Below are 12,439 nucleotides of genomic sequence, written 5' to 3'. Positions count from 1 at the left end.
CCACTCAAGGACATTCAGAGACTTGTCCCAAAGCCACTCCTGCGTTGTCTTGGCTGTGTGCTGAGGGTCGTTGTACTGTTGGAAGGTGAACCGTCACCCCAATCTGAGTGTCCTGAACGCTCTGCAGCAGGTTTTCATTAAGAATCTCTGAGCTTTTCTCCGTTCATCTTTCCCTCGATCCTGACTAGTCTCCCAGTCCCTGCCGCTGAAAAATATCCCCACAGCATGATGCTGCCACCACTATGCTTCACCTTAGAGATGGTGCCGGGTTTTCTCCAGATGTGATGCTTGGCATTCAGCCAAAGAGTTCAATCTTGGTTTCATCAGACCAGATAATCTTGTTTCTCATGGTCTGAGTCCTTTAGGTGCCCTTTGGCAAACTCAAAGGGTCTGTCAGGTGCCTTTTACTGAGGAGTGAAATCTATCTGGCCTCTCTATCATAAAGGCCTGATTGGTGGAGTGCTGCAGAGAAATGGCGCCGACAGAGGGCTGCCTCGCTTCTAGCTCTTTTATGTATTACTACTTACATTATTAGCCCAGATTTGTTTAGTGTTATTACATATAGCCGGGAAGCTATCAGAGTGGCGGTAACTCACCAGCACTACGACTTTCCCGAAGCGAATCCTTTGTTCACACCCCCCAGGACAATATCCTGCAAAAACACTTGACCACTGATACTCCAACTTCCAGGATGCCTACAACGCCCTCCGCATCCTCCTTTCGGCAAATCTGACTTCGACTCCATTTCGCTCTTCCTTCCCTATAGGTAGAAACACACAGGAAGTACCCGTGCTAAGGACTATTCAACGCTGGTCTGACCAATCAGAATCCACGCTTCAAGAATGTTTTGTTCACGCGGACTGGGATATGTTCCAGTTAGCTTTCGAGAATAATATTGACGAATATATTGATAATATGACAGAGTTTATCAGGAAGTGTATAGGAGATGTTCTACCAACTGTGACTATTAAAACCTACCCTAACCAGAAACCATGGACAGATGGCAGCATTTGCGCAATCCTGAAAGCGCGAACCACCGCATTTAACCATGGCAAGGTGACTGGGAATATGGAATAATACAAACAGTGTCGTTGTTCCCTCCGCAAGGCAATCAAACAGGCAAAACGTCAGTATAGAGATCAAACAAAGTGAAGTTGCAATTCAACGGCTCAGTCTTCAGACAATTACGGACTACAAAAGGAAAACCAGATGTCTTGCTTACTGACAAGCTAAACACCTTCGCCCGCTTTGAGGATAACACAGTGCACCGACGCGGCCCCCTACCAAGGACTGTGGGCTCTCCTTCTCCATGGCCGACGTGAGTAAGACATTTAAGCGTGTTAACCGTTGCAAGGCTGCAGGCCCAGACGGCATCACTAGCCGCGTCCTCAGAGCATGCCCAGACCAGCTGGCTGCTGTGTTAACAGACATATTCAATCTCTCCCGAACCCAGTCAGCTGTCCCCAGATGCTTCAATATGGCCACCTTTGTTCCTGTACCCAAGAAGGCAAAGGTAACTGAACTAAATGACTATCGCCCAGTAGCACTCACTTCTTTAATCATGAAGTGCTTTGAGAGACTAGTCAAGGATAATTTCACCTCTACTTTACCTGACACCCTAGACCAACTTTGCTTACTGCCCAAATAGATCCGCAGACGATGCAATCGCCATCGCACTGCACACTGCCCTATCCCATCTGGACAAGAAGAAGACCTATGTAAGAATGCTGTTCATTGACTATAAGCTCAGCATTCAACACCATATTATGCTCCAAGCTCATCATTAAGCTTGAGGCCCTAGGTCTGAACCCCGCCCTGTGCAACTGGGTCCTGGACGTCCTGATGGGCCGCTACCAATTGGTGAAGGTAGGAAACAAGACCTCCACTTCACTGATCCTGAAGACTGGAGCCCCACAAGGGAGCGTGCTCAGCCCCCTCCTGTACTCCCTGTTCACCAAGGACTGCATGGCCAGGCACATCTCCAACTGAAATCATTAAGTTTGCAGACTACACAACAGTAGTAGGCTTGATTACCAACAATGAGGGGACAGCCTACAGGGAGGAGGTGAGGACTCTGGGAGTGTGGTGCCAGGAAAATAACCTCTAAATCAACGTCAACAAAACTAAGTAGCTGATCATGGACTTTAGGAAACAGCAGAGGGAGCACCCACCCTATCCACATCGACGGGACCGTGGTGGAGAAGGTGCAAAGCTTCAAGTTCCTTGGCGTACACGTCACTGACAAATTTAAATGGTCCACCCACACAGACAGTGTGAAGACAACAGCGCCTCTTGAACTTTAGGACGCTTGGCACCTAAAAGTCTCAAACTTTTACAGATGCAGAATTAAGAGCATCCTGTCGGGCTGTATACCACATGGTACGGCAACTGCACCGCCCGCAACCGCAGGGCTCTCCAGAGGATGGCGTGGTCTTCCCTCCATGACACCTACAGCACCAGATGTCACAGGAAGGCCAAAAAGATCATCAAGGACAACAACCACCCGAGCCACTGCTATCATCCAGAAGGCGAGGTCAGTATAGATGCATCAAAGCTGGGATGTTTGTCCTTCTGGAAAGTTCTCCCATCTGGTCACCTCCCTTACCAAGGCCCTTCTCTCCCGGGCCGACAAGCTCTAGGAAGATTCTTGGTGGTTTCAAACTTCTTCCATTTAAGAATGGGGACCTTCAATGCTGCAGGTACCCATCCCCAGATCTGTGCCCCCACACAATCCTGTCTCGGCACTCTACGGACAATTCCTTCGACTTCATGACTTGGTTTTTGCTTTGACATGCACAGTAAACTGTGGGACTGGTGTGCATGCCTTTCCAAATCATGTCCAATTAATTGAATTTACCACAGGTGGACTCCAATCAAGTTGTAGAAACATCTCAGAAACTCCCCAAATACAGGTGTGCCAAGCTTGTAGCGTCATACCCAAGAAGACTCAAGGCTGTAATCGCTGCCAATGGAGCTTCAACAAAGTACTGAGTAAAGGGTCTGATTACTTCTGTAAATTTGATGTTTATTACAAATAAAAACTTTGCTAACATGTCTAAAAACCTATTTCAGCTTTGTCATTATGGGGAATACTCGGCCTTGTCTCAGGATGGTAAGTTGGTGGTTGAAGATATCCATCTAATGGTGTGGGGGCTGTGCTTTGGCAAAGTGGGTGGGGTTATATCCTGCCTGTTTGGCCCTGTCCGGGGGTATCGTTCAGATGGGGCCACAGTGTCTCCCGACCCCTCCTGTCTCAGCCTCCAGTATTTATGCTGCAGTAGTTCATGTGTCAGTAGCTAGGATCAGTCTGTTATATCTGGAGTATTTCTCTTGTCTTATCTGGTGTCCTGTGTGAATTTAAGTATGCTCTCTCTAATTCTTTGTCTCTTTCTTTCCCTTTCGGAGGACCTGAGCCCTAGGACCATGCCTCAGGACTACCTGGCCTGATGACTCCTTGCTGTCTCCAGTCCACCTGGCCGTGCTGCTGCTCCAGTTTCAACTGTTCTGCCTGCGGCTATGGAACCCTGACCTGTTCACCAGACGTACTACCTGTCCCAGACCTGCTGTTTTCAACTCTCAAGAGACAGCAGGAGCTGTAGAGATACTCTGAATGATCGGCTATGAAAAGCCAACTGACATTTACTCCTGAGGTGCTGACCTGTTGCACCCTCTACAACCACTGTGATTATTATTATATGACCCTGCTGGTCATCTATGAACATTTGAACATCTTGGCCATGTTCTGTTATCTCCACCCGGCACATCCAGAAGAGGACTGGCCACCCCTCATAGCCTGGTTCCTCTAGGTTTCTTCCTAGGTTCTGGCCTTTCTAGGGAGTATTTCCTAGACACCGTGCTTCTACACCTGCATTGCTTGGTGTTTGGGGTTTTAGGCTGGGTTTCTGTACATCAGCTGATGTAAGAAGGGCCTTATAAATACATTTGATAAATAAATGTGATTTTATTGTGTGTAGATTGAGAAGGGAACAAACGATGTAACAAATTGTAGAATAATGCTGTTGAAGAATACACTCCGAATGCACTGTACATAAAGAGCCAGTAGGCAGAAAAGTGCTATATAAATTCAATCAATTGTTATGAATTATTATTTGTATACAATCACCTCCATTCTGCGTGGGAATACTTTGGAACAGATTTCCAAAATTAAAATGAATTGGATCTGACTTCCTGGTGTTTTTACAGTATTTATGTACAACAATGAAAATTTTTGCTCAGGAAACTTGGGGGACCAAATAAAACCACCTGCAGGGTGCCAGTTGGGTAACCCCGCTGTGTATTGGAGGCCAGGAGATATTTAACCCTGAGAGCATTGAGAAACAGGTTTACTGCAATGCTACTGAAACCCTTGATAACAGCATGACAATATCCCTTCATAAAGCTGGGCGCGATTGAGTGCTAAGTCGGTGAGTAGATGAACCTTACTTTTTGATGTGTGCCATGGCAGTGTTGTTGAGAAAGACCATGCTTGACAGGTTGAGGGGCGTGCCCAACCCCTTCATCAGAACCTCCACTTCCTGGATGCCTTGAACATCCCCATGGCTACCGAGGGATTGGACCAATCGTGTGACGGACAGTTTTGAGGGCACCTGGTCTCCCTGCAGCATGGACTTGAGTGTGGACATGCCATCTAAGGGTGGGAGGAAGGCAACAGAATGTATGCAACAGAATGTATGCAACAGAATGTATGCAACAGAATGTATGCAACAGAATGTATGCAACAAAGAAACTCAGTGTGTGTGTTTGAGCACATATCACACAAAAACCCACCTTTGGCTAGCCCTCTCTTGACCTGTGTAATGATGAGAAGGCTGTTGGCTATGTCATTCAGCTTGAACCCTGGGACACGGCCTACGGCACTGAGGAACAGACAGACAGAACAGACATAAGTCAACAATCTTCAACCTTACAGCAGAGGTGAACAACCCTCCACTCCACTGAAATGGGAATAGAAGAGGGAGAAAATAACACTGAAACAGAGGGACAGAGTGAAAGTTAGTCCGACTGACAATCAAGTCTGGCCATAGAAGTATTACAAAACAACCGGGTGTTCAGACTACTCCCTCTGAGGTCCTCTCCAGCTCCGAGTGTGGGGGGCGGTGAGTCTCCTCTGAGGCTGGGCAGGGAGAGAACAGCTGCTGCAGTGATGAGACCCTAGGTAATGTCCCTTTCCCTCCATCCCTCAGTCTATCCCCTTGTCCTTTCAGACATCTTTTTTTCCCCCATTTCAGAGCCACTAATACCTCAATCAATCTCCCTTTTATTATTACAGTCTCCGACCGGATTAATCTGGCTGCTCAATTGAGCGTTGGCCTCATGCTCCTTATCGCCGCGCCGACCAACCACCAGCCCTCTGCACACTCGGACAGATTGCTGCGGAAACCTTGGTCAGAGTGATTCTTATCAATCCCAAGGAAAGAAAATCCCTCCTGTCGCTGCCCTCTAGCCTCCCCATCTCTTGCACTCTTTTCACCCTCTCTCTGGGGTCTCCCCCCTCCACCCAACTTCCACTCTGACCCTCCCACATTTCTCTCCATCCCAATCCCCTTAATCTCTGCTAAGCGCCCCACTGCTCAGTTATGATGCAGCCCCTCCTCCTCTCCCCAACCCAGCCTTGGGCCCATCTGGCTCCAGCCCTGTCTAAGTCATCCACACGCAAGAGACTGGGCTTTATACACACTAGGGGAATTATTACTGGCGTCTTGATCATCTTCCCACATGATTAAACCAACCCCCACTGCATCCCTTCTCTGATAAATTCAAGGTCCCTCACAGGACTAAGAAACCCTGGGTTAAGTCATGCCCTATACTGGCCTGACGTAGGGGTACCTAGAGTTCTGGAGCAAAGGGGGACAGGTGGGGATGTGGTGTGTGTAATGTGGAAGGTATGCGTTGAGTCCTTGTGGTAATTCTACTAACTGTTCATAAACACACAGACAGACACACATAGGGAACTTCAACAGCCACCCGAGGGCAGTGAGCGAGGGAAGAGGATTATACAAAGACTCTCCTGCTCGAAGGGGACAGATCATCAGTCATGTGTTATGAGCGATGAGAACCTAATTTCGCTCTCGTTTTTTAAAAGGGATAACTCCTGCTACTAAGATCCCAGGACAACCAAAAAACACACACACGATACATTACTAATCAGCAGAAGATTGTCATTTTTGTGCAAAGTCATCCGCTTCCCAGAAAACCAAATTAATCTGTGGCGATAGGAAGGGGCTCAAGCGCTTCCGAGGCTTACCAGACCACTGCTGTTCACATCCAGCAGGGTTAAGGGTCAATTCACAATCACTTGGTAATCTCAAACCTAATTCAAGAACCCTGGCTGACCTGTATACTGTAAGCTTAACCTGTGACAAACCAGAATTTGACTCCGAGTGTGGAAGTAGCCCACTGCAAAAGTGTGTGGTTTCTTTGTCAGGACCACTGGCAGATAGAGAGGGGGAGTGAGGGAGAGGACACAGGACGTACTGACTGGTGAACACACACAGACAAACTCACATCTCTTTGACCACCATGGCGTTCTCCATACTACCCTCGGCCAGCAGAGCCCGGATCAGACTGTCGTAGGGGGCCGGGCCCAGGGTCACACCCTTCCTATCAATATCCTTCAGCATATCATAGGCCTCTGGACAGACCAACAGAGGGAGAGAGGATGAGAAATGTAGCAGGAGAGAGGGATTGATAGAGATCACCATCAGGAAACATATGAAAAGCATTCAACAATCCACCATGTCAACAGGACAACCAAACATGTTTCGTAAAACATGTCTCAGTGGTCATGGGACATTCTGTATTAATATTACCCATGGAGGTCTGGCAGCAATACCTTTAGCCTTGCCCTTCTTGCAGAGGGTGAGCAGTCTGAACTGGTAGTCAGCAGGGTTGTTCTCTGCAGTAGCAGCCTGGGTGCTGGCTGACTTGGTGGCTTTGCCCTTTGACCCTTCAGGCTTGGTCTCTGACTGTGCTTCTCTGTCTACAGCCTGCTCATACCATACCTATGGAAAGGTAGAGTACAACATACTGTGAATAACTACTATCAAAAACAGTCACTGGTAAAATATGGGTCAATATTCACACGATACAAAAACAACGGCCCCTATGGTACACAAATGATAGGCACACAAGAGCATGCTTATCCCATAGAATAGTGTGTGCGTGCGCAAGTGAATCTGTGTTTCATAATTCTACAATGAAGCATAGAAACAGAGAGTCGCAAATTGCATATCACAACCTATTCACAACATATCTGGGTGATTGGTGCATGTCTGTCGAGTTCAATGTAAAACTGATTTTAGTACTTCACTTAATTTCACTATTTTTCTTTGTCGTGGCAATTCTGAATCATGAAAACACAAAATCACTCAAAGCAAAGTAGGTAGAATGTTTGTATTGAGAATGCTTGGTTAAGAGCCACAGCGTTGATTTGCAACTCAGTTTTGGTTGCAACAACCCCAAGACTAGATGACTTGCTTCTGCCATTGAAGATTCTACATTTTTCTAAAATGAGCTTTTACACCCAGCAATTTCATCAGTCAGGACCATGGATGGCACATCAATATCTCCTTGAAAGACCATCACATATATTGACATGGGTAAGAATGCAAGTGTATTCTCACCAGGTTTTGGTTTATTGCCATTTGTGTATTTCTCAACATTCCATGTTTAGAATGCATTATGGTACATCTAGAACTGGTTGAACATGTGGCTTTGGGTCAGGTCCTCCCGAGTTCCTCAGAGATCTGGGATTGTGAGTGGTACTGGAAGTCTGTTCCACAAGCACATGGAAATGAAGCGCAAGGTGGAGTTTCACAGGAGAGTGAGGAGGGAGCTTTATGAGCTCAGTTAACCAATGGCTTTTCACTGACGGAGAGACAGAAACTGGATGCCATGTTTGTAGCCCAAAACGGTTTGGATGCTACAGACAGAAGCTGGATGCCATGTTTGTAGCCCAAAACGGTTTGGATGCTACAGACAGAAACTGGATGCCATGTTTGTAGCCCAAAACGGTTTGGATGCTACAGACAGAAACTGGATGCCATGTTTGTAGCCCAAAACGGTTTGGATGCTACAGACAGAAACTGGATGCCATGTTTGTAGCCCAAAACGGTTTGGATGCTACAGACAGAAACTGGATGCCATGTTTGTAGCCCAAAACGGTTTGGATGCTACAGACAGAAACTGGATGCCATGTTTGTAGCCCAAAACGGTTTGGATGCTACAGACAGAAGCTGGATGCCATGTTTGTAGCCCAAAACGGTTTGGATGCTACAGACAGAAACTGGATGCCATGTTTGTAGCCCAAAACGTTTTGGATGCTACAGACAGAAACTGGATGCCATGTTTGTAGCCCAAAACGGTTTGGATGCTACAGACAGAAGCTGGATGCCATGTTTGTAGCCCAAAACGGTTTGGATGCTACAGACAGAAGCTGGATGCCATGTTTGTAGCCCAAAACGGTTTGGATGCTACAGACAGAAGCTGGATGCCATGTTTGTAGCCCAAAACGGTTTGGATGCTACAGACAGAAGCTGGATGCCATGTTTGTAGCCCAAAACGGTTTGGATGCTACAGACAGAAACTGGATGCCATGTTTGTAGCCCAAAACGGTTTGGATGCTACAGACAGAAACTGGATGCCATGTTTGTAGCCCAAAACGGTTTGGATGCTACAGACAGAAACTGGATGCCATGTTTGTAGCCCAAAACGGTTTGGATGCTACAGACAGAAGCTGGATGCCATGTTTGTAGCCCAAAACGGTTTGGATGCTACAGACAGAAACTGGATGCCATGATTGTAGCCCAAAACGGTTTGGATGCTACAGACAGAAGCTGGATGCCATGTTTGTAGCCCAAAACGGTTTGGATGCTACAGACAGAAGCTGGATGCCATGTTTGTAGCCCAAAACGGTTTGGATGCTACAGACAGAAACTGGATGCCATGTTTGTAGCCCAAAACGGTTTGGATGCTACAGACAGAAACTGGATGCCATGTTTGTAGCCCAAAACGGTTTGGATGCTACAGACAGAAACTGGATGCCATGTTTGTAGCCCAAAACGGTTTGGATGCTACAGACAGAAGCTGGATGCCATGTTTGTAGCCCAAAACGGTTTGGATGCTACAGACAGAAACTGGATGCCATGTTTGTAGCCCAAAACGGTTTGGATGCTACAGACAGAAGCTGGATGCCATGTTTGTAGCCCAAAACGGTTTGGATGCTACAGACAGAAGCTGGATGCCATGTTTGTAGCCCAAAACGGTTTGGATGCTACAGACAGAAGCTGGATGCCATGTTTGTAGCCCAAAACGGTTTGGATGCTACAGACAGAAACTGGATGCCATGTTTGTAGCCCAAAACGGTTTGGATGCTACAGACAGAAGCTGGATGCCATGTTTGTAGCCCAAAACGGTTTGGATGCTACAGACAGAAGCTGGATGCCATGTTTGTAGCCCAAAACGGTTTGGATGCTACAGACAGAAACTGGATGCCATGTTTGTAGCCCAAAACGGTTTGGATGCTACAGACAGAAACTGGATGCCATGTTTGTAGCCCAAAACGGTTTGGATGCTACAGACAGAAGCTGGATGCCATGTTTGTAGCCCAAAACGGTTTGGATGCTACAGACAGAAGCTGGATGCCATGTTTGTAGCCCAAAACGGTTTGGATGCTACAGACAGAAACTGGATGCCATGTTTGTAGCCCAAAACGGTTTGGATGCTACAGACAGAAACTGGATGCCATGTTTGTAGCCCAAAACGGTTTGGATGCTACAGACAGAAACTGGATGCCATGTTTGTAGCCCAAAACGGTTTGGATGCTACAGACAGAAGCTGGATGCCATGTTTGTAGCCCAAAACGGTTTGGATGCTACAGACAGAAACTGGATGCCATGTTTGTAGCCCAAAACGGTTTGGATGCTACAGACAGAAGCTGGATGCCATGTTTGTAGCCCAAAACGGTTTGGATGCTACAGACAGAAACTGGATGCCATGTTTGTAGCCCAAAACGGTTTGGATGCTACAGACAGAAGCTGGATGCCATGTTTGTAGCCCAAAACGGTTTGGATGCTACAGACAGAAACTGGATGCCATGTTTGTAGCCCAAAACGGTTTGGATGCTACAGACAGAAGCTGGATGCCATGTTTGTAGCCCAAAACGGTTTGGATGCTACAGACAGAAACTGGATGCCATGTTTGTAGCCCAAAACGGTTTGGATGCTACAGACAGAAGCTGGATGCCATGTTTGTAGCCCAAAACGGTTTGGATGCTACAGACAGAAACTGGATGCCATGTTTGTAGCCCAAAACGGTTTGGATGCTACAGACAGAAGCTGGATGCCATGTTTGTAGCCCAAAACGGTTTGGATGCTACAGACAGAAACTGGATGCCATGTTTGTAGCCCAAAACGGTTTGGATGCTACAGACAGAAGCTGGATGCCATGTTTGTAGCCCAAAACGGTTTGGATGCTACAGACAGAAACTGGATGCCATGTTTGTAGCCCAAAACGGTTTGGATGCTACAGACAGAAGCTGGATGCCATGTTTGTAGCCCAAAACGGTTTGGATGCTACAGACAGAAGCTGGATGCCATGTTTGTAGCCCAAAACGGTTTGGATGCTACAGACAGAAGCTGGCACATCAGTGTTACTGACTTATGGGGGTCTTCGAGCAAAACGGAGAACAGTGTTTGTGAGAGTCCTCATCTTTCCATATTAGTTTGTAGGCCAAACCGTTGTGGAAATTGTTGTGTGTTGTGGAAATTCTTACAGAGGGACACTCAAAGTCCATCTTAAATGTATCATTGTTAATTATCCATACACTGGAGAGGTTCCAAAAAAATAACCTCTTATCCAAATATCAATCAGCTTATTATCCAAATATCAATCAGCTTTACATGTCATATCTCACAATCACACAACTTCACATCCACTTAGTACCATTCCCAAACACACTCGGTAATCTCCCTTATTACCCATGTGCATCTTCAACTATTCTCGTTGTTACTTGCTATTAACCTTATGTAGCATCAACAGTTCTCTTGCCACTACTTACTATACATATAAATAACACCACGTATTAAAAAATACCTTGTGTTATTTTGTAGTGGTTGTAGACCACAGACATTTCTTCTAAATGCCTACAGAGAGCTGTCAGCAAGGCTTTCCATGGTACCATTACACCCTTGACTAGTGAATAGTCTTCTCTCTTTAAGACTAAAATATTTGTTACTTTTTAAATTATGAATTCTCTATCAGTGCGCTGGACAATTGTTTCTTCTTGAGTGGATGGTCGTGCAGCCGGTACATAATGAAAAAACAATGCCAGAATGTTTTAGTTATGTTCGATATCACCTCGTCTTGGTGAAACTTGGACGTGTTCTATGGCTACAAAGAGCAGGGAGGAAGGTGAGCCATGGTTGGCTTCGATGCAGTGGCACGCAATAGCATCATCTTTTCTTATTTCTAATAGCAGCATTAAGTTCTGCGATGCGATGTTTCAATGCTCGCTTAGTTTGACCAATATAAACAGCAGCACAGAGGCATTTAAACATGTATAGGACTTTTGTGGTGCTACAATTAATGAAGCTTTAGATTTTATATTCTTTACCTGTTCTTGGGTGGGATTTGTTGTTGTATCGGTCATATTATCAATGTACAGTGGCCACTCTTGTAGTTTCCATTGGGAGGGCCTGGGAGCCTAGCGTCACGCTTCTTGGTTTGCTGCATGCTGTGCGTAACGGAATCGGCAAGAATGCGCGCACGGCGAAAACAAATTAGAGGGGGACATGTTGTGAACTCTGGTAGATTTGGATCACATTTGAGGATTTTCCAGAGTTTCAATACAATGGATTTGACCCGACCGGCACATGGGCTGTACTCCGTGGAAAAACACAAACTTGGGGGTGTTTTGTACTGGTTTCTATTCGTGCTAGTGACTAGGCTTTGTCATTCAGTCTCTAGCACGGGTATAGGCCTGATCAATGACACTAATTACAACCACGTTGCAGGAACCTTTTGCGCATGTCATGAAAAATGTCCCTTTATGTATTAGAATTGCGATGCGTCTTTTTTGAGTGAGGTGTGTGTGTTAAGTAGACTGTTGTAGGGCCCCTCAATCTTCAGTCACCCGTTCAGCGACCGGGGGAGGGGGTTAAGCTACGCTGGCCTGGGGTAAATTAGGCTAGGCATACGGGCCGGGGAGGCTAAAAGGGGGTGTGGGGGTTGACAACTCTAGGGAGCCTCAGATCACAAGGGTCATCTCCAAGGGCTAAAGCCATCACTTTGAGTCTCATCTCCCTCCAGGCCTCCCCAACAAGACAAACAAACATGGACACAACTGGAAAATAATGTATTCCAATGGAGAAATAATGTATTTTGAATCAACAGAGGAAATGGGTGCAGTCAAGCAGAGGGA

At 46.4% G+C, this 12,439-nt stretch overlaps 1 protein-coding gene across 1 annotated transcript in view; it reads right to left on the bottom strand.

Annotated features, from left to right (window-relative positions):
• lrpprc (leucine-rich pentatricopeptide repeat containing) overlaps positions 1–12,439 on the bottom strand; it is a 79,341-nt gene that overhangs the window by 15,714 nt on the left and 51,188 nt on the right. Inside the window, exons 29-32 of the mRNA XM_035801099.2 lie at positions 6,854–7,022; positions 6,526–6,652; positions 4,789–4,877; positions 4,444–4,648 (exon numbers count right to left, since the gene is read on the bottom strand). Of these exons, the coding sequence (XP_035656992.1) occupies positions 4,444–4,648; positions 4,789–4,877; positions 6,526–6,652; positions 6,854–7,022 (590 nt within the window). The remainder of the gene's footprint in view (positions 1–4,443; positions 4,649–4,788; positions 4,878–6,525; positions 6,653–6,853; positions 7,023–12,439) is intronic.

This window comes from Oncorhynchus keta, chromosome 24 (assembly GCF_023373465.1).
Source record: "Oncorhynchus keta strain PuntledgeMale-10-30-2019 chromosome 24, Oket_V2, whole genome shotgun sequence".
Classification (NCBI taxonomy): Eukaryota; Metazoa; Chordata; class Actinopteri; order Salmoniformes; family Salmonidae; genus Oncorhynchus; species Oncorhynchus keta.
The sequence above is the reverse complement of the archived record's forward strand: the minus strand, read 5'-3'. Positions and strand labels throughout refer to the sequence as shown.